Raw genomic sequence first — 21,300 nt, forward strand, 5'->3', positions numbered from 1 at the left:
GAGTTAATTTTCACATTGTTTAGTGTAAACTCATTGAATAATCAATCTTTAACCCTCTGATGGGGGAAACCTTAGTTTGAACTGTATTTTGGTGGATCAACAGCGACATCTGCTGGTCAGTCTGCAGCTTGCAGCCTGGGCTCAAATCTGAACTCAGATCAGTCCTGCAGGAAGCCTCCTCTTCCTCATGATGGCGTCCTGAACCTATTCAGCCCATCTGGCTGTAAACATGCTGCCACGTGCACCTGCTGAAGACTCGTGCACTAAGCTGTCAGTCAAGCCACAAGAAGACGGAGTCACTTTGTTTTACTTCTAATGATTCCAGTTTTATTTGTCAGTAAGATTGAATATTTAACTGAAATCACCAAATCTGATGAAAACATTTGTAATGAGGAAGGAGTGAAATGAGATAAGACAACTAATCTTCCACTGAGCAGTTTTTATGACCTGCTGCTTCCCACACAACCTGCCAGACAGCAGAGATCAAAATACCACCTTTAAATAAATCATTTATGGTGTTGATGTTGTAACAATTTCTGAAGGTTTCTTGGTTCTCAACATTTTCCAAAACAGGACGTTATTGCATGGAGCCAAAGAAATGTGCTGTCAGTGTTAATGTTTCATGCTCACAGTAACATTTATTTCAGAAAAACCTAGAAGAAAGTTGTTTTCTGTTTTGGGTGTCTAAAACTTCCTTCAGAGTTGAACTTTATGTAAATAAAAAGCCCGTTAACATCCTGGAACATGTCAGATCCTCTGACATTCCCCTCAGTTTGTTTGTTCGCCTCGAGTCCACAGACAAACAGGAGAAAACAGGTTTTACTGTGGAACTCATGCTTCCATCATGCGTCCAGGTGGAACCTTTGGACCTGTGGTGTCACAGCCTCGTGGTGTTCCTCGGAACCCCAGGCTCGTTAACAGACCAGAACCAGGACTTTAAACACCTTCAACAAGTCACGTGAACAGAAGATACACTCGAGCTTGTCTCAAAGATTAGCCTGATGTGTCAGGAGAAAGGAAAAGCTTTGTGTTGATGTTGCCCAAACTGAAAGACAACACACACACACACACACACACACAGTATCACTGAGGAAATCTTTCTGCTGAATTCAAACAGAAAGCAAAGCCTCAGAGTTGATTTTCCAGGAGCAGCAACTTCCAAGGAAGAAGAATTGTTGGTTTACCTGTGCACTTAGGTACACACTAAGTGGTAACACTAAGGTACACTTAGTTCATCAGGACAAACTGTTGTTTCCATGGGCACTGGTATAATCAGCTCTATTATCACTCTAACCCGTAGGCAGAGGTTTTAGTCTGGACATTTAATCACTGTGAGCAGCATCCAAAGCGCTGTAAGGTGTAAATTCTACAGGTCAAAGGAACATCCACATAGATGGAAGGAGAACTTTTTCCAAAGCATAACACTGTCTTCACTGGCTCGACTTCTTTCCCATAATGCACTTGGTGCCATGTCAACACACATGTACCCGACCATCCACACAGTACAAACATGATGCAGACCACTTGTGGTCCAGTTCTGATATATCCCATGTAGGAGCTGTGGGTGGTGGACCCGGGTCAGGTGGTCCATGCTGACCTGTCTGCAGCGTCACAGAAACAAACACAGCAAACTGAAGCTCTGAGGGTTCTGACATGGTTCAGTCAGAACTGCCAGGAACCTTCTCAGAGTTGGAGGTGGCTTAGCTGAAGATCTTTAGTCTTCACTGGGAGAATGAGTTCATCAGAGGGATAGCTCTCGCTTGGAGACAAAGTTAGAGAGGATAAGATGGTTTGGACATGTCCAGAAGAGACATAGTGGACATGTTGAACAAAGGATGTTGAATATGGAGCTGCTAGGGAGGAAGAACAGAGGAAGACCACAGAGAAGGTTGATGGATGAAGAAGGATCTACAGAGGGTTGGAGTAATAGAAGAGGACGTTGGGGGAGGGGGGAGATGGTGGCAGATGATCCGTGGAGACTTGTAAATAAGAGAATGAGTTATAGCAGCTCTTCTTTTGGATCAGAACCATTGGAGCCAGGCCAGTACCCATGATTCTGTCTCTGGTTCACCTTCTTTGAACCAGTTTGGATAGGTTATGACATCTGCATACTGGGAGCATCCTTCAGAGCTGCAGTTGTGGACATGTTTGGTTTTCTGCTTTAGTTTCAAAGAGAGAAAGTTCACCTGCTGTTTCTGTGAGAGTGTCTGCCTCTTGGCTGGTAATCAGGTGATCAGGGATGCACTTGTCAGGGGTTTGGTTGGTAAAGAACTGAAGAGAGTAGATGATGAAATGGAACCTGTCTTCAGCTGGACCTGGAACAAACTGACAGAACGGATCAACTGTTCTTGTAAATGTTCTGGAGGTTCACTGCAATACTGAAGTGTGTTCTGAAATGTCCATTGTGTTACTCAGTGACTCTTTTACACAAAGATTACGATGTAAACTGTGGAAAAACAGCCTAAAAATGAAGCAGAAGTTGTTTAAAAAGCAGGAGTCTGCGAGAATAAAACCCAAACTTTCTCCACTGTTAGTGGAGTTTAGAGGAGTTAACTGAAAGGATCACAGTTTGCTGGTACCTGATGTGCGATGAACTTACAGGCTGCACTATGGAAATAATGCTGGTGAAAAGTCCATTAGCAGCTTTGTTGTGGTGAAGACTCAGATTAACCCCATTAGGCTGAGAAAGGATTGAGGTCTAGAGGAAAGGACTGAAACCTCTGGGAGATATTCAAAGTTCTGTTGTGTTAATGTTGGTGCCGACACCTGAACAAAAAGAAATGAGAAATCATGACAGGGATCAATGGTCTGATGGTTGAAAGTGTTATGGTTCATGCTGTTGTTTCTTTGAGGTTTTCTGTCTGTGAAACAACTTGTTTCTTTCATTTTAAGTGTTAAGCAGCTGAAGGAGAGGTTGTAACCAAACACTGGGTTATTGAAAGATCACCCGTCATTGTTCAAACAACCTCAGGTTTCCTTTCAGGTCTGTGATCAGGCTGACAAAGAGTCACAGCTTTGCTGACGCGTTTCTTCCTGGAACCCGCTGCAGTCATCTTGTTCTTGACCTGATTATGATGTTTCATAAAGTTAGGAAAGAATGGGACACTCACAGGATGAGTGTGGACATATGTTGTTTTGTTGAAAGGCAGGACCAGGGTTCTGTCTCAGTAAGAGGAAGGCATGCAGATGTAGGACGTCTCTGATCAGTCCTGCAGAGTCCCTGAATCAGTACCCGAAGAGACCTGAAGTCAGAACCAATGTCTCCACCACCATGATGCTAGGAAGAGCACTGATCTGTCTTCAAAACATCAGCAGGACTGATCTTCTCCCTTAGTGTCATCATAGTAGCTCATGACAGTCATGACTCGGGGAGACAGAGGCGAACCCAGAACACAGAATCATCCTTTAAGGAAAAAACTTATTTATCAATTTAAAGGAAAACAAAATGAAAGGCTGACATGGCAGCAAAACAACTAACAAGGACCCAAAAACTAAGGACAAGGACAAGGCAAGGTAACAACATCAATAAACCTGCGGGGAAGTGGAGGAACTGACCAGGTTTTAAGACACAGAGGGAAATCAGGTAAATGGGCACAGGTGGTGACAATCCTGGTATGACAGGTGGAGGTGGGCGTGGCAGGAGACCGATTGAGTAGCAACTGGGGAGGAGTGGAACGATAACAAGACCCACAGACACAGAAAACTGAAACACAAACAAAGCCCAAAAGGAAACACGAAAACAAACTGAAAATCCTAAAAGACAGACATATATTTCAATGACAGTCCTGTGTGGTGATGCAGAACCCAGATTAATCACTAAACATGATCCGACCCCACTCATTAGTCCATACCTCCTGGTTCTGGTACCACTCCATATCCAGTTGTCTGTCAGTCACTGAGACTGAATAAAAAACATAAAAACTGGACTTCTATTTTGTAGCTGAAGACGTTTTGCTTCTCATCTGAGGAGCTTTCTCAAGAGAGTGTGGAGTTCCAGCTTTTAAAGCTGAGATGTTCCATAAACTAGATTCACCTGCAGATTAACTACCTCTCCTCACAACAGAGGCTCGTTAGGGTCACTTTGGTCACATGAATGAAGGTGTTAATTGGAATGAAACTGATTTTATTTTGGATTTACCATGTCCTGGATGACTAAGAATCTCCACCAGCTCACTGTGACATGGTGCAGGATGACCCAGAGCGTTCTATAAAGTCCAGTACCTGGGTCTGGTTCTGTAATGTTTGGTGTGATCTGTTTTTGATGACCAGAACCTTCAGGATGTACAGGGCTGCCCTCATGCACGTAGCAGTTCTGACACGGGGCCATCTCAAAACCTCCACAAAGCGGGTCCAACCACCTGGCCTCATCGAACCCACAATGAGACTCGTATCAGATTGTTCTCCGTGTCAGCTGACCTTCACTCACTGTCTCACTGACTGGCAGACCCCCCAGCAGCTACCTGATAACATTATCGTTTCACTGATTACAACATCACTTATGTCCTCCAGCACTGGTCTAGACTTGAAGGTCCTTGTAAAGTAGATCTTTTACAGACCCATCCCTGGTTTACATGTGAACCAGATTTGGTTCAAATCAAATCCATCTTTCTGGATGATTCACTTTCTTTTTGTCAGTGACTGTACATTAGAATAAAAAGTTATAAAACATTTCCTCAATCTGAGTATTTAAACTTTAAAAAGTCCAGAAAACTTTCAACATGGCTGATTCAGCAGGCTGATTCCTGATCAGTCAGACTGTATGAGCATCACTTAGAAAAACGCTACTGCAAAGAGTTATGGGATGGAATTATGTCATTTCATCTTTTAAACCAATAATCCTGTGAAATGCTGGGTTACTTCACTCCAACACCTCTGACCAAAAGAAGCCGACTGGACCTTCTGAGGTCTGAAGAGTGGACCAGGAAGACCAAATATCAAAATTCAACAAAGTTGAAAAGCAGCAAATAGGCACAAATAATATAATTTCTTGTACTCCCCAAAACACCACAGAGCTTTGTCAAGTTGTGTGAAATGTTTCACCAAATTTAGAAATAGAATAGAATAGATAAATAGAATAGATTTATTGTCATTGTACACAAATGTACAACAACATGCCAGAAAAATAAACATGAAACACAAACTTTATAGAAACAATATCTTTAATATGCTACATCATGTAAATATATAAAAGCATCATCAAAATATCCTCTCACATACAAATTCTTAACATCTCAGAACCAGTTTGCAAAAATAAACTAGAACAAACTGTACACATTTTAAAAACTACAAATGAAACGAAGCAACAAGTTTCAAAGGAACATTCTGAAGGTTTTTGGTGACAACAGATTTTTATCCAATGTTACTTTATATTTAAAATGTGCTCCAGATTTTTATTTTTGTATTTTTCTTGTTGTTTCTCAGTGCAAAATGTGAGGTACCAATGTCAGGAAAAAGATTTGGATGAAGCTTCTGTTCACAGACATTTTCAGTAAAGCTTTGTGAGAAAGAAATAAACCCGATGTAAAGAAGTGGAACTTTGTTATCGTTTGTATTTAAGTTTTATTCAGTGAGAAAAAGTAAAAAAAGGTGAATAATGCCTTGTCTGAAAAAAACATTTATGTTGTGTGATTGTTATTTTGGCAAATGCTTATTATTACATCGATTTTAAAAACAGGAATAAATAAAACAGGTTCCTGGGTCCACAGACCAAATAGCAAACATATCAAAAACACTAACAAACTACAACACAGCTAAATAAATATCAAAAAATTGATTCAAAAAGTAATAAGTTAAAGCACAACAAAGCAAACAATTTACTACCTGAGTAAAAGGATTTTAAAAACATCACAGCTTTTAAAAAACCGCTCTGACCCGTTCTTTGGCCTTCTGCACTCGTTGGATCAGGAAATGTTCCCCTTCATGCCTGTCAGAGGAAAACTACAAGCTATATTTGGCGACACCTGCTTTTTATTTGGGTTGATCATTTGATGTTTGTCCCTAGTCTCGGAGGCTATCCCCAGTCCTGGAGTTCATCCTCACTGTCCTTCTGTTTTCACTGTTGGCCGTTTGTTGAGATGTACCACGCTGGCCCTCTCCTGAAAGGCCAGAGGTGTGTTGTGGTGTGGTGCTGGTACCGCAGACCGGGCCACAGGTGTTACTGGTGTGTTGATCACTGCTGTCAGAGTTTTGAGCAGTACCGTGGCCTCCTTCTGGTCCCCATTACCCTCTCCTTCCAGGGTACGGGTTAGCCAGCGCTCAGCAGCTTCCCCCACCTGAGAGGCTGATGCTGTTTCTGCGAGTGTGTCTGCCTCTTGGCTGGCATCGAAGCGCTCCACCATCTCCTTCATGTGCGCGTTGACAAAAGCATTGGAGCTGGTGGGGCAGCAGCTGTGCTGGTGGATGTAGAGAGAAAAGCGGTGGAAGAAGGAGTGGGTGCAGAGCTGGCAGCGGTAGGGCCGGTCGCGGCTGCTGTGGAGGCGGCGGTGCAGTTTCAGGTGGATGTACTGCGTGAACTTGGTGTTGCACAGCTTGCACTGATAAGGTTTCTCTCCAGAGTGCAGCCGAAGGTGTGTTTTCAGGTTACTGGTGCTGCTGAAGCGTTTATGGCATACCTGGAGAACATGAAATGAATTGTTCAGTCTTGAGAGGGTCGCCTGACTCATTACTGAGCTGAAATCTGTTCTTAGTCATTGCTTTATGTTTCTATCACTATCAGAAGATGAATCCAGTTCTGTCCCAGTTATAAAACAGGAGGGATGAGGTTGTTGTTTTTTTTATGAAACAAGTCACATCTTAACACCCATACCCACAGAGACAGGTTAGCAAACAGAAAGTCTACAAATGCAATTCTATGACAGGATGGGATATGACTCAGTGAAACTCAAACAGACTTGGAATTACCTGTAAGGTCTGTGAGTCATTCACCTGTTTGGTGTGTGCTGTGGGTTTCTAATGTACCTGACATTCGTGTGGTTTCTCTCCCGAATGGACCAGGTGATGTTTCTGCAGGTGGGCCAGCTGAGTGAAGCTCTTCTTACACAGGTGACAGTGAAATGGTCTCTCACCGCTGTGCACTCTCAGATGGACCTACAATGGGAAGAATCCTGAGTTCTGGGAATTGCTGATAGGTGAAAATGTTTGGTGTCTGAAATTTGAAAGGTGTTACCTTCAGGTTAGATAGCTGTCCAAATGTCTTGGAGCAGATGTTACATTCATATTTGATCTTTCCGTTTTGCTTCTTAAGAGGGTAGGGCAGGGATTTGTGTCCAGGGCCATTGTGCTGCGTTGTGGTGGTCTTGCTTGTGCTCAAGCTGAGGTTCATGGCCTCCTCACGGACAGAAGGGGACGGATCGGGGAGCTGATGATGGATGTCAGGCTTGGCAGGGGGAGACAGCTCTGGGGTTGCTGGGGTGCCTCTTAGTGGGGAAACGTTTGGTGTTAGTTCCTTCAGGCCTCCTTGTGGGCATGGAGCATACGGGAGTGACACTGGGAGCAAGCTGGGTGAGCTGACTGGAGGATATGGGAGTCCGTCAGACCCCAGATAACTGCTGTATTGGAGGGATCCTTTTGAGGACAGAATTCCAGGAAAAGGAGGGGAGTAGGAAGGAAGGAGGAAGCGAGGATAGTGAGGACCATATGGAAAAAGGAACTCGTATGGAGGCTGAAGAGGTCTGGATTGAGAGTAGAGAGGGTAGGAGGAGACAAGCCCCTCCCTGTGGTTGTACAGGCCATGGAGGTGAAGGGGGAGGTTTCTGTGTGGAGCTGAGAGGGAGGGGTGGTGATCCGGTAGGTAAAGGTGATTGTAGCCCAAGGTGTGCTCGTTCTGTTCGGGCTGCTTCTCCATCTTTTTGCTGAAGTCCACTATCTGCTCATCAGGTGTATCAGGAGGTGTGTCTCTCTCAAACATCTCCACTTCTATCTTCTCCTCGCTGACTTCCTCCCTCTGTTCTTCTTTTGTTCTGTCTTGGAGCCATGTCTGATGAGGTAGACTCTGTTTGGTGAGCTCCTCGTTGCTGCATTCTTCAGGAAAAAATAAAACCGATGAGTTTAGTAGTAAATCCTCTCCATGCATACAGATGTACAGTATGGTTCATTTAGCTGCCTACGCAAGGCACGCCCTCTTATGGTAAATGATAGTAGTTTCAGTTTTGATGTGACACAAATCATAGATTCAAGGTTTCTGTTTGTCAGTAACACAAGTGATTTTTCTGTGGAGAAAGATGTGTGGGAGTCCATGTGTCATGTCATGTTTACACAGAAATGTTCTTAGTATTGCTTGTGAAACCTTTTCTGGGTATAGTGTCTTACCGTACTGACCACAAGAAAAACTAAAGAATCATGTCCTTCTTTTTCTCTTCTCTTTCTCTGCTTTGAGAACGTGTTCCTGGTTGTACACTCAAAGGTCTTTATTCATGATCCAATCTGTTTACAACAGATAATCTTCCTGTGCAACTCTCTGAGCTGGGTCACACAGGTCTAAAAGTTCAATCAGCCATGTTTTTATTTCTACAGCTAAGAGATAAAATGATAAAAAATAAAGAACAAACAGGATTTCTGTGGTGAATGGCTGCAACACAGTCCGAACAACAAAAATAAGAGGGTTAGGGTTAGATTTATTCAAACCCCTAACCCTGATAAACACAACCTGAGGATCAGACCTGTAGGACAAACCTAAGCTGTGATGTTTCACTTGATAAAGGATGTTAGTCACTGGGTAGAATGGGAACATATCAGGTGTTTGATGAATCATGAGGTTTCCTCTCACGAGTCCGGATGTTGAAAGTTTAACTTTACTTAATGATGTTGAACAGGAAACAGGTGAGTCACTCAGGTGTTATTCCCTCTACTCTCCTTCCAGTCAAATGATATGCAATAGTTAAAAACAATCTGGGTTTCATTTTGAAAAAATGATTAAAGTTTCTGACAGATTCCGAACAACTTGAAACTATCTGTTGGACAAAGATACCACCAAGGAATCAGTTTTCTGACTTCACAACACTCAAATCTAAATCTCTTTTATCAGATCTTCTAAAAAAAGCAGAATGGATTTTAATGAGTCATTGTTTTGCCTCACAGTTAAAACAGGCTGATAATCATCTGTCCTTTACTGCATTTCACTCCTTCATTCTTCAAACAAATCAAACGTTTTCAACCCTAACCTTTCATACAACCGTTCTTCAGACAAATCAGATGAGCTAACTACTGCTGTTCTGTGGAAACAGCAGCCAGTAAAGCTGGGTTTTCTAACATTTCCATACACTAATAATGAATTTGTGGAGATGGAACTCACTGTGTCGGAGCTCGTCCTGCTGATTGCAGAGTCTCTGGGCGAACTCCTGGCTGTACCACACCAGCAGCTCCTGTTTGGACTCCACCGGTCGTATGGTATAGAAGTAGATGTCTCGGCCGTTCTGGCAGGCCACCAGGTTCTGCTCTGCTAGGGAATGAGCTGGATTCACGTAACGCATCCAGTTGCTGTTGTGGACATCAAAGCCATCAATGAAGTGTTGAAGCTGCCCGCCACTGTAAATCTGAAGAAGAAGAGGAGAGTGATGATGGACTGATCTGTAAGCAACACGACTACCCCCACAGAGTCCAAACCCAATTCTAAGATTTTGAGAATCTACACCAGCATAACTCTTGGACCTTCTGATCTTGAATCAGAGGTAAAGTCAGATCTGAGAATAATCACCTCTGCCATGTAGCTGTCAGTCCTGACTCTTACTGTTGCCTTCTGACTGTTTGTGTCAGCGTCACTGCTTTTGAGGTGTGAGCCTTAAAATACGGAGGCGTGGCCTGCTGAGTCACCACTGCCTTTTTCTGTCTCCTTTCTCACTTCTTCTGTGGTTTCTGACTCACTGATTTATTGACTGCATGCCACAGGAATCGTAAGTTATGATCCTGCCTTTAAAGAGAAAAAAACTGAAGAAGTTTGCCTCAATTGTGAAACACAAATGAGATGAAAGTGAAATGTCAGAAGGAGCTGCCTGGCAGTCAGGTTGCAGTCTGCATGCCTACGGCAGCACGTCCGCCCTGCACCTGTGTCACATGGCTGATAACACAATAGGGCTTGTGGTGCACTGACTTTCACTATTGTAATGAGGCAGGAACACCCCTGGCAGGTTTACAGTGAGGGAAGCCGGAAGGAAAATACTCAGAACAGTGGCAGAAACTCCTTTTGGGAATTGACTCAGTAGAGGAGAAAATTTCCTGAATGATACAAGCAGAATCAGGATGGCAGAAAGAAAAGAAAGAGGACTGTCCAAATGAACAATGGGATCTGAGTGCCAGGAAGCCTCTGTTGACTGGAAGACTGACTCCTTTGTTACGGGCCGCCGTCACCGCTCACAACTTCCTCCAAAATTTACGCCAAAAGCCCTGAGCACCACAGCAATCTCTGTGAAAGTATTTCTGTTTCCTTACTGACGTCTGAATGCAGACGTGATGTGAAACCTGATGAATCAGACAGGAAGATGAAAACCTGTTGCTCCTCAACTTTTCCCAGGGTCAACTTTTTTCCCTGAGACTTTCCTGATCAAACTTTTTCCTGCCTCACAGTGATTGATTTACATATATGTGTGTTGAAGTTTCTCACCCTCCAGAAGTACTTCCTGTTGGCCTCATTGGGTACACCATCTTTGGTGTAGATGTCTCCTTGCAGGGGCCCAAAGCGAGTCCCTTGAGGAATGTACTCTTTGCTGAACACACCTGTTACCTGGAAGAGAAGAATTAACCATCACCATGTATTTGATTCTATATCATCCAGTCTAAACCTGTTTACAGCGCAGGGCTAGTGTTTGTTTACATCCAGCAGCTCGTTAACCTGTCTGCTATGTCATGCTAACTCAAACTGCTTCCAGTTAAACCCTCAGCATGACCCACTTACCACACTAAAGAGCTAAACCAATGAGGAGACTTAACGCTTTCTCTGACCTACTCCACTGATCTCTGACCTGCAGCCTCATGGACTCCAGAAAATAGACTCTACTGCTCCTTTTCACACAGGTTGCTTCAAATCCTAAAGTCCAAGCTTACAAAATGTCATGCTCATGTGAAATTGAGTCAGAACTCAGAAGCAGATTTTCCTGAGCTCCAGGTTCTGTCTGATCTGAAGCTGCAGTGTGTTTCACAGCAACATACACTACCTTAAAAATAAATCCAGCTTGGTTCTTTGTGTTTCTGAGTCGTTACAGACCCTCAGGTTAGTTTTTACTGACTTGAATATTGGTCAGGATAATGAATAGTTGTCTGAGGGCTTTGGTCATAGAAAGCGTGCCCAAACATATACATTAACAGACACAGCATCTGCAAACACACACACACACACACACACACACACATGCACATACACACAGAGTTATGGAATAGAAACAAAGCCTCCGAAGCTTTCCTGGGCCTTTTCAAAGAGACAAACCAGATTATAAGATCTTAAAGCGGTTAGCTGGAAACTCATCAACCCCAGAGTGTGTGTGTGTGTGTGTGTGTGTGTGTGTGTGTGTGTGTGTGTTTGTGATGAACCAGTCTGACAGGGAGATTGTGCCTCACTGGTGTTGCGTGACTAATGAGTCACTGCCGCTGCTCGTCAACCACTCACTTTGGTCAGGTTGGGAGGACGGGATGGGGGTAAGGGTGTTAAAGAATGAAAGAAGGGACTGGTAGTGGTGGAGGGGGGTGTACATGGACCCCGGCTATCACTCTCCTGACAGCCCGTCTTTTCCTCACCTCAGAAAGACCAAGAGCTCTTCAGGTTGCAGCCTGCAGCTAGGCCAGCCTCCTTATACCAACGAAAGTTAATCATCTGGTTTTAACCTAAATCCACACCCCCACCTCGCCCCACTCCCTCATCCCCATCCTCTGCTGCCCATCTTACAGGCACCCGTTGGAGATGCGCCATCTGCCACGTGCCTTTTACCAGTTTAGTTACTCTGATGCTTGAGATTTAATTACCTGAGTTTAAAATTACCTTCCTGAAACCTGTGCCAAGATATGCACTCTGTCCACACAAAGGAAGGATCATAACTCTTTATCACAGAAAGCCAACTGGAAGAGAAACTAGTCAACTATTTTTATAATGCAGAAGTGACTAACAGTTTAGTCAGAGTTATGGGATAATGAAGCCAACTGCTACATCTTGTTTAGCTATATGAAGCAAATATACTGAAGGTCAATAGGTACTTGTGAGTAAAGAAGGGTGCAGAATCTTTTATGAGCCCACAGTTTGATGTTATCTGCTGCAGCACATAATGCAGGCAGAGGAGGAACAGATGAGAGTCTGAGAACAGCAGAAGAGGAACAATGGCAGAAAGTGTCGCCTGGGTGAAGACAGAAAGAGGAAGGAAAGACAGACCACAAGCTAAGAGCTAAGTGCTGAGAACGGTGACAAAACAAGTGAGTGTGACTTTACTCCCTCTTCCTCTAAAGATAACCAATCTCTCTGCAGTCATAGTATGAAGTCCTCCCCCACCCTGAAATCCTCCCCTACCCTGAGGCCTTCAGAGGAATGTCAACTTGGATTGATCTCAGAACAGGTGGAGCCAACAGTCAGCTGAGAGCCTCCCTGACTCACCTGAAAGGGAAACCAGGCTGCCAGTGGAGTCTCATGTTGTTCCTTAGAGGTTTTTATAAAGTAAGGGTCAGAACTGTCCAAGCTTTCATGCTGGTGAAGGCTGTCAGTCATTCAAGACACAGTATTCGTAGTAAGTTCAAATGGAAGCAACTACATGTTTTTCAAGTCAGTAAAAGATGTTTCTCTTTTTTCATTCAAACCACAAACCTTTCAGAGTTCCAAACTGTTAAACTGCAGTGACCCGCTCTGCTGATGCCAGCTGAACTCCACAGATGAAAAGCAAAACTTCTTCAAAAAGACAAGTAAAAAACTCCAGCCACCTTAAAAAGAAACTTTAAGGAAGTCACGGATGACCAAGACTAAGATGGACTGGTGTCTTGTCCAGGTGTAACCCTGCCTCTTAACTAATGAACACTGGAGACAGGCACCAGCTCCCTGGGACTCTGAACAGGTGGATGAATGGATGAATAAATGAATGCATGGACAAATAAATGGTTTGAAATGCATACTAGCATAAACTCAGGTGGTTCTTGACACCTGACTGGGTTATGGATTGATGTTCTGAACATGCAGTTAAGGTGAAGAAACTGCATGACTCAAACAAAAGACTGACACGAAATTAAAGGTCCTCTGGCCAGAAGCTGTTAGCAACCTCAAGTTACAGACTTGTTCAGAAACGTGTCAATAATCAGCACATCTTTTGGTCCAGCTACAAACCTTCAGGTCTACCTCAAACCTTTTGTTCCACCTGCAGACGTTTCGGTCCGCAAGCTGACCTCTGATAAAAAACTAAATAACAGAAATGATGTTCCTGAAGCTCATGTCAGTAGGTTAATGTTACAGTTATGAAGCAATGAATGAACATTACCTCGTTGTCTGTGCTGTAGTCGAATGTGAGGTTCCGTGGGATGGAGGTCATGGCTTTGGGCAGGCTGAAGCTTGGGTCTGACACCTGATCTGGAACAATGTATGTACAGTTGATAGCAAAGTCCATCTCCCTCCAAATGCTCGGGTCTTCTGGTGTGCCCTCCAGCTTCATTCTCAAATGTTTAGATGGACTTTGTGATAAACAGAAGTTTTGACCCTTTGACTTTGTTTTCGGCTGCTTTGGTTTAAAATTCCTTTGGTTTGGTTGAGATTGGACCCTATTAAGTCCACTGCTTAAAGCTCAGGACCTGGAATAGAAGAATAGGACAGGGGAGAAGATAAAATCCCTCAGCAAAGATCCAGATTGAGTCAAGGCTGCTTCATTCATTCAACACTCAGCCAGCCAGTTCGTTGATGTGTCTCCATTCAGTTTTCTCACCTTCAAAACAATCCAAGCTGAAACTCTAAACATCATGACTTACTTTCCCACATTCATCAGCTGGTGAATTGTCATGTCTTTGGTTATGCCATCTCCTGACTGGTTTATCCTCTGACCTCTCTGTTGGTTACTGCTTTGTTCCCTCAGATCCGTCAGGTTTCTCCTCTCGCTCTGGTCACTCTGTCACCTTCATCGCTAACTAATAACCCAGAACCGCACGAGGCGTTTTTAGCTGCACCAACCGGCCAATCACCAGTCAGCATGGTCACATGATCCAGCCTTCTGACATGCGAGTGTTGCTTTTGGACAATAACACGAGTGACGTGGTGTAGCTGGTTAGCAAGTATCTGTTGATGAATGCTTCCACGTGCACACGCACACATGCACACAGAAAGAAGACGTCTTAATGAATGAATAAAGGAGGAGCAGATGGTCGGCTTGATGCCACTGAAAAACACACTCCGAGACTTTTGCTTGGTTTGGCACTTAATGAGCAATCTGCTGCCAGTGTATCGGCCTGACCTACATCTCTCACACACACACACACACACACACACACAAACACACAGAGGCCTGTTCACGGTTTTATTTCAGTCTGGAGAATGTGTCTTCACCCTAACAGGAAGTAACAGCAACATGTAGGCCAGGTCGTCCCTGCTGGCAGGTGAGCGTTTGGTCTCATCTCAGATATCTGACCTAAAGCTGCAGGTCAACTGAAATAAACATCATAGATTTTATTTCGTCTGTATCCTTTGTCACAGCACTTTCATAGTTTTCAGTTTATTCTTTTAAAACACATTCACTTTTAATTTTTACTACAGACTGTGCAAAATAAACTAAAATCTTTTTGCAGATATACTAAACGGCACCAAAGCAGCACTAACATCCACCATCTTTCTTTTCTGAAGCCGAGTTATAATTTAGGACTTCCTTTGTAATAATCTAAGCTGAGAAAAATATCAGCAGCTTTATGTTTAAACTGTAGAAGTAGAAATATTGTAGACATAAAAATAGTTAATCGGTAAAAATGTTGTAACGTTTAGACAGCTCCAAAGTAACAATGTGTGTTACCATCCTCTATGTTGCTTGAGTAGACAGATGGTTTCAAATGAGTTTGAAGGAAACCATTTATATCAAATGATAAAAAACAACTTTAAACAGAAGGGGACGGGGTGGGGGCTCTCAGATTTCAGCTTTCTAAAACTTACAACGAAGCATTAAATCTGATACCTGGTCATTTTCACCCTAATTCCCACTTTCCTGCATGTGATCCAAATGTCTCCCTTGTGAGGCAATCAAACAAAGACTCTAATGACTCTCCACTGGGAAGGGAGAAGGATTAATCTGCATGTGAATCTAGCTGTATAAATGGAGCATTTTCCTCAACTTTGAGCTTGGAACTGCACACTCTAGTTTTGACTTGAGAAAGCTCCTTGGATGTGAAGTGCAATATCTTCAGCTACAGATTAGAAGTCCAGTTGCTTTGTGTTGTTGTTGTTTTGTTTTTCTATGCATTTGCCATGTGGGTGGTACAGTGGTTAGCAATGTTGTCTCACAGTAAGAAGGTCATCTTCCAGCCTTTCTGTGTGGAGTTTGCATATTCTCTCAGTGCACACATGGGTTTTTTTCTGGGTACTCCGGTTTCCTCCCACAGAGTGAAAATATCCATGTCAGGTTAACTGGTAACTTTAAATCATCCCTACATGAAATCAACCTTCCTGCGAGGCAACAGCTCTAACAACTGCACAGCCCCTCCTCTAAACTTGGATGGTGAAATGGCGAAATGGTAAATTGGCTGCCATATGGCTCGACTGCCTTTCCAGGAGGGGAGATTTGCTGTCCGGTGTGGCGTGGGGTTAATGTTGGAGATGTGCAGTGGGTAGAAGGGGAGGGAGTGGGGGGTGGGGATTTAGACTCTTTCACTGACCTGAGCCCGGCTTGGCTAAGTTCTCTAATTTGCAGACAGTCTGGGCTGTGGCTCAGAGGACAGCAGGTTAGCAAACTCAGCACACTCCTGGACTTACATGTCATTCAGGACATCTGAGGGTTCAGGGTTCTTCCAGGGAGGGAGTCCTGGCTAATGAAGGCAGGAAACCAGACGAGACAAAAAGGATTAGAGAAGGAAAGACCTGAGGTCGGCTGACAGAAGCTGTTTTAGAGGAAACCAAGTGACATGAAACACCTTTCTATTTTCTAATCAGCTGCTGTAAACAAACACCTGCTGTCATGTAAAAGTTCTGCTCCTGGTTCTGGAACCGAGCAGAGAAAGCAGCCACCTGCTCAACCAGGAGGAGAGATATTTTCAACAAAGTACATATTACAGTACATTAAATCCATTCTTCTCAAGCTGCAGGGGGGTGGGGAGAGGGGAAGTGTGTGTGTGGTGGAGGGTGGGGGGCAGGAGATGTTCTCCAGAAATCAAATTTCAGTTAAGAATGATTGCTAACAGCAGAGTGATGATAAGAGGATATCAGGTTGGTTTTTCTTCTCATCATAACTTCATTCAACTAGTTTATTCACAATGTGGATCATATGACAGCCTGCTTACCTGGTTGGTCAGGGCCTAGGTTGACAATAACTGGGCTGAGTGCTGTTAACCAGAGGGTGCTGGTGGAAACGACACTTCGAGGCAGATGATTTGCTGTGGCGAGCCCTGATAAGGGAGCAGTCGAAAGACAGAGAAGAAGATTAACAATGCTGGTTTAGTTTATCAAAGGTTTATTATTTTGTTGGTTGGAAGCTGAAAACTTTGGGGATCTGACTTTAAAAAAAAAAATATATATATATATATATATATATATATATATATATATATATATATATATATGGCGGCCAGATCTACCACACCAGACAAGACCCAAGGTGATTTTCTAGCTTTATGACTCATCAGGCTCAGATTTTTTAGTCAATCTGTGGCTCTTATCCTTCTTTAACAAATTCAAATGATTCTCTTCCAGAAGAAATGTAATCTCTGTGCTTTCATCAGTGTTTCATTTTTTAGTCAGCTGATGACGTGTGTGCATACCTGAATTAGAGGTGTTTTACAACCATGAAAGCTGTGTTTATCTCTGTATCACAACCTGAAGAAAGGACATAGTGAAGAGCTGAGTGTCTCTGAATATTAACAAACATGAATAAAAATCATCAGAAATTTTCTGTGTGAGCTGTAGCTCTTTTTTAGAGGACACATTCTGCAGGAATATACTCATATGTCTGCAGCTGGACAGACTCAGATTATAGGTAGAAGGTGAAAAGTTGTTAGATTAGTTTGAGAGCTGAGCCATAAACCTGCAGACAGAATGTTCCTGATGTAACAGAAGAAACACAGCTGTTCTGGTTCAGATTCCAGCTGTTTGTGTTTTCTGTAGAAGTGTGATGTGGAGCTGATAGTTGTCATGTGGGCTCCTCCCTGGAGACGAGCCACGACTCTAACAAACACAAGCCTCAGGTTTTTGTCTGCTTTTCTTTCCCTCCGAACTAAAGTGGAAACTGGATCAGAACCCTAAACAGTTTTTAGTGCCATCAGCAGGGCAGGATGAAAGAGGGTATGGGGGAGTGAGGCCCTGGGCTGCTTTGGGGGCCTTAGATCAACAAATTATGATGCTGATTATGAGCACATTAACGTCAAGGTTTCTAGTGACGCAGCAGACCTGCTTTTAAATTTAATGTAACATCTAAAATCTGAAGCACAGAACAACTGGTCCACACTTATATAGCAACCTTTTAACCTCTTCAACCTCCAAAATGCTTTACAGAGCTTCTCATCCAGCCATTCAGTTACATGTTTTTACACACTATATACAGCACTTTTTTATATTCTCACTCATACACTGATAAACAAACTTATGGGAAGTGAGGGTAGTGTTTTTCTGTTTCAACTCAAAAAATAAAATCTGTTTTTTTCATGGACCAAATATTTTTAAATGCCATGACAATGGAAAAAAAGGTCAAGATATTGAATATTGGTGAACCAAAAAGTCTTAATGTACAGAGATTACACAAGGCAAAATAAGCTGTAACTACAGAATTTGGGTTTGCTTTAAAAAAAACAACACTCTGGGACAAAATTGTACCTGCTTTATGAATTTATAAAAAAATAACAGGTTGTTTGATAGAATTTACATCCATCAAGAGATTTTGTGAAAATTTAGAATTACATAAAACAACAACAGTGCTTCGGTCTTCTATAAAGCAAAATAACAATTTACAAATCAGTATGGCTCAGAAATACACAAGCATTTAGTAAAACTATTAGTACTGGATTGACTTAAAAACACTAAAAAGCTCTGAAGCAAATTAGGCAGAAACTCACCAAAAAAAACACCAGAAACCTAACTAGCAGTTGTTAATCAACAAAAAAAATCTTCTCAGTAGTGTGGGCTTGCAGCTCATTAGAAATAAGTAAAATAAGGTGTTTAAAAAACATTAATTCATTAAAGGCAACAATACTGTTAGGGGAACCTCTAAACCTGGGGGCCCTGGGCTAATGCCCTGGTAAGCCCTTTGGAAAGTCCGGCCATGGTCATCACCATGACTTCTTAATGTCAGGGTGTCTTTAATCCTGGTCTCACCCCCCACCCCCTTCCCAGAGTGTTTTTCTTTTCCTGAAGTGGTAAACATCAAGCAAATCCAGATTTTGGGGGTGAAAGAGGATTATTTGTTAGTGACAAACAGTCCAACGAGTTAATCAATGATCACTGATGACGAGAAGCTATCAAGTGTTTGCGTGCGTGTGTGTGTGTGTGTGTGTGTGGTGGGGGGGGGGGGGGTGTCACTGAGTCCGAACAGCTTATGTTTCCATCAGATTCTTTTAACCAGAAGGATTATAATCCACATTGAGCAGAAAAACCAAATGAGTGATTGTTGTCCTGCAATTTTCTTTGTTTTTAACAAAAATAAAAGAGATCATTTCAACACAGTTATTCTTCCAAAGATCCCTCAAAGATCCTCAGCTCAGGGTCAGGGGTCAGGGTCTGGGACTCTGCTCTCTGGTCTGGACTCTCAGATCTCTGTAGGATCCTGTGGAGGCGAAGACTAACCCAAACCTGCTCATAAGGGGGAACCATGGAATCTACAGGTCAGGGGGTCAGGTCTGTTCAAGTTCAAGTTCAAGTTCAAAGTTCTTTATTTGGGTCCCATGGGAGCAACTTAGGCTTGGTCTAAAATGGGCACTGCTTCACAACAATAAAACCATTCAAGACAACAAAACGACCACAGAACAATAAGACAATAAAGACTGTAACAATAAAAACAGACAGTAATAAGAACACATGTCAATGTGCAATAAGTCTGTGATCCAGGCCTGATGTTATTCTGCAGTAAGAAGTGTTTGTCAGAGGAGGTTTAAATAAAACCAATACCTGCTGGGCTCTTCACCTGAAAGTGAAGTTCTGTGGACCTGCTCTCAGTTCTATGAAAACCTTTTGTTGGTGAGCATGATCTGTCATAGTGCTGGCACTTTTTAAACAAAAGAAGGAAGCTTTAAGAAAGTTTTCACATGAACAAGTTGCAGTTTAGTTTTCTTAGAAAAGCTTGGCTTATAAGGACGCAGCACTGCTCAAACTGTCAAACTGGTTTGAGGACTTGAAACCAGCTTTCTTTGGCTTTTACTGACTATTTATTGACTCAGTGAAGGAGGAAAGGCATGTGTAAAACCTTTCAACCAGAAACTAACTATTATTAACTGCTATGCATTACATCATTCAGCTCTCACTGAGCACACAGCACCAAGACCAGAGCTGCGGCCTGCAGTTCTACAGAACCTAAGCTAAGCCTTGCTCAAGATCACTGGGTTTGTTACCTGAGCATGCTTCAGCACTAAGGTTCAGAAAGTTTCTTTGCATGGTTTCTTGTTCACAAAGATATTGACACTTGACTCAGGAAGATTTCATCACAGCATGAACTGGTTCTTCTTTTTAATGAGTTCATCAGTAACTGGACTTTGCAGCACATGATGCAGCTCCTGCAGCAAAAAACCAGTCCAGTTCTGGATGTGGAGCTCAAAAACCAGACATGAACTTCTCAGAAGTCTCACAATCCTCTGTTTCTTGCACAGATAATTTATCCCTACAAGGCTACAATGAGGGAGAGAACACAAATTCCCACCAGTGTGTGCTGTTAGAAGTCAGAGTTTCTCAGAGTTTGAGCACAACAGACCAAAATAACCCCTAATTTTCACACCTCCTCTTGGTTGCATGCCATCACAGAAGAGGAAGGAAGGAGACGGACGAGTCTGAGCCTCAACAACAACATCCTTATCTACATAATCATCATCATCACTTTTCAGCATGCATGACTCTGAAGCACGTGAAGCTGCTGGATGAGATGTGTGAAATGTCTAATTCCATCTGAGAGCAGAAGATGTGGAGCAGTTTCTGTTTAACCAGTGGCCTGCTAGCTGCAAACTGTTAATGCCGCCTGTTTAAAGTCAGAAACTAAAAATTCCTCACATGGGCTCCGTGTCTGGTCAGCGTCACCACCTCAGGCCTCTGTGGCTTCATTTTTCTTAGTATTGACGTCCATCACTCGGTTATTAACAGCTGTGCTTCTGCTTTTTTAGCTGTAAAAACATCTGCAGCTGCAGCAGCATACTGTATGTGTGAAATAATGCAGAGATTCTCTCAGTTTGACGTGTGAAGCTTCACGGAGCAGCTCCACACAGGCTGATATTTGCAACAGTTAAAGACTTTCTAACACACATGAATTTAGCAGCTTCTCGCTGTGGTGAAAAGATTTTTACTGCTCACTTTTTTACCCTGATTTTAGCACATTAGAGCATGTTGCAGTAAAGGTTTACAACTTTAAAGGAAAGGAAAACAAAAGTCATGAAGATAAAACCAAGACTTGTCTAAAATCAGAAGATATGAGCTTTTCCACACCAGACTCCTGGGTTTCTATAGTATAAAACACAACCTTTAAAAACAAGATGAACCTGCTCAGATTTGATCAAATATTAGCTTTAATGTCTGCTTCCAAAGCTTTACTTTGGATCTTTTCTCCCACTTCTCTGAAGGAAAGGTTTCATCTTAATGAGATGTTCTGAGACTCAGAACATTTAACCAGAGATGCAGGTTAAGATGGAGTTCAGGTTCTGCAAGGGGTGGACCCAATGTTCAAAAAACAAGTTAAACGTTTCTGTTTTTATGTAAAACTTTAAAGATGTTTTTGGAGCAAAAACATCTTTAAAGAAAGAAACATCTTAAATAAATAAATAAAAATTCTGAAGGTGAAATCATAAGTAAACAGATTCATTCAGCTGAGTTTAGCTGAACAGAGTACATCAGGTCCTGAATGAGGGACATCAAGTCCTGAATGAGGGACATCAGGTCCTGAATGAGGGATATCAGGTCCTGAATGAGGGACATCAAGTCCTGAATGAGGGACATCAAGTCCTGAATGAGGGACATCAGGTCCTGAATGAGGGACATCA

The 21,300-nt window shown here is 42.7% G+C and overlaps 1 protein-coding gene across 7 annotated transcripts in view; it reads right to left on the bottom strand.

Moving 5' to 3' along the window:
* Positions 1 to 5,141: 5,141 nt before the first annotated feature.
* Positions 5,142 to 21,300, bottom strand: part of prdm1b (PR domain containing 1b, with ZNF domain) — a 20,189-nt gene continuing 4,030 nt past the window's right edge. For 3 of the 7 annotated variants that reach the window (XM_037975797.1, XM_037975799.1, XM_037975798.1), the window contains 9 exons: positions 16,897 to 16,951; positions 16,420 to 16,524; positions 15,896 to 15,948; positions 13,434 to 13,740; positions 10,595 to 10,714; positions 9,290 to 9,530; positions 7,166 to 8,019; positions 6,958 to 7,086; positions 5,142 to 6,611 (listed from right to left, as the gene is read on the bottom strand). In XM_037975797.1, the coding sequence (XP_037831725.1) occupies positions 6,036 to 6,611; positions 6,958 to 7,086; positions 7,166 to 8,019; positions 9,290 to 9,530; positions 10,595 to 10,714; positions 13,434 to 13,604 (2,091 nt within the window). In that variant the 5' untranslated portion in view covers positions 13,605 to 13,740; positions 15,896 to 15,948; positions 16,420 to 16,524; positions 16,897 to 16,951 and the 3' untranslated portion in view covers positions 5,142 to 6,035. Of the gene's footprint in view, positions 6,612 to 6,957; positions 7,087 to 7,165; positions 8,020 to 9,289; positions 9,531 to 9,691; positions 9,764 to 10,594; positions 10,715 to 13,433; positions 13,741 to 13,871; positions 14,082 to 15,895; positions 15,949 to 16,419; positions 16,525 to 16,896; positions 16,952 to 21,300 lie in introns of those variants that run through there. The other 4 variants (XM_037975800.1, XM_037975795.1, XM_037975796.1 and 1 more) reach the window with 4 other exon arrangements.

This window comes from Kryptolebias marmoratus, linkage group LG5 (genome assembly GCF_001649575.2).
Source record: "Kryptolebias marmoratus isolate JLee-2015 linkage group LG5, ASM164957v2, whole genome shotgun sequence".
Lineage (NCBI taxonomy): Eukaryota > Metazoa > Chordata > Actinopteri > Cyprinodontiformes > Rivulidae > Kryptolebias > Kryptolebias marmoratus.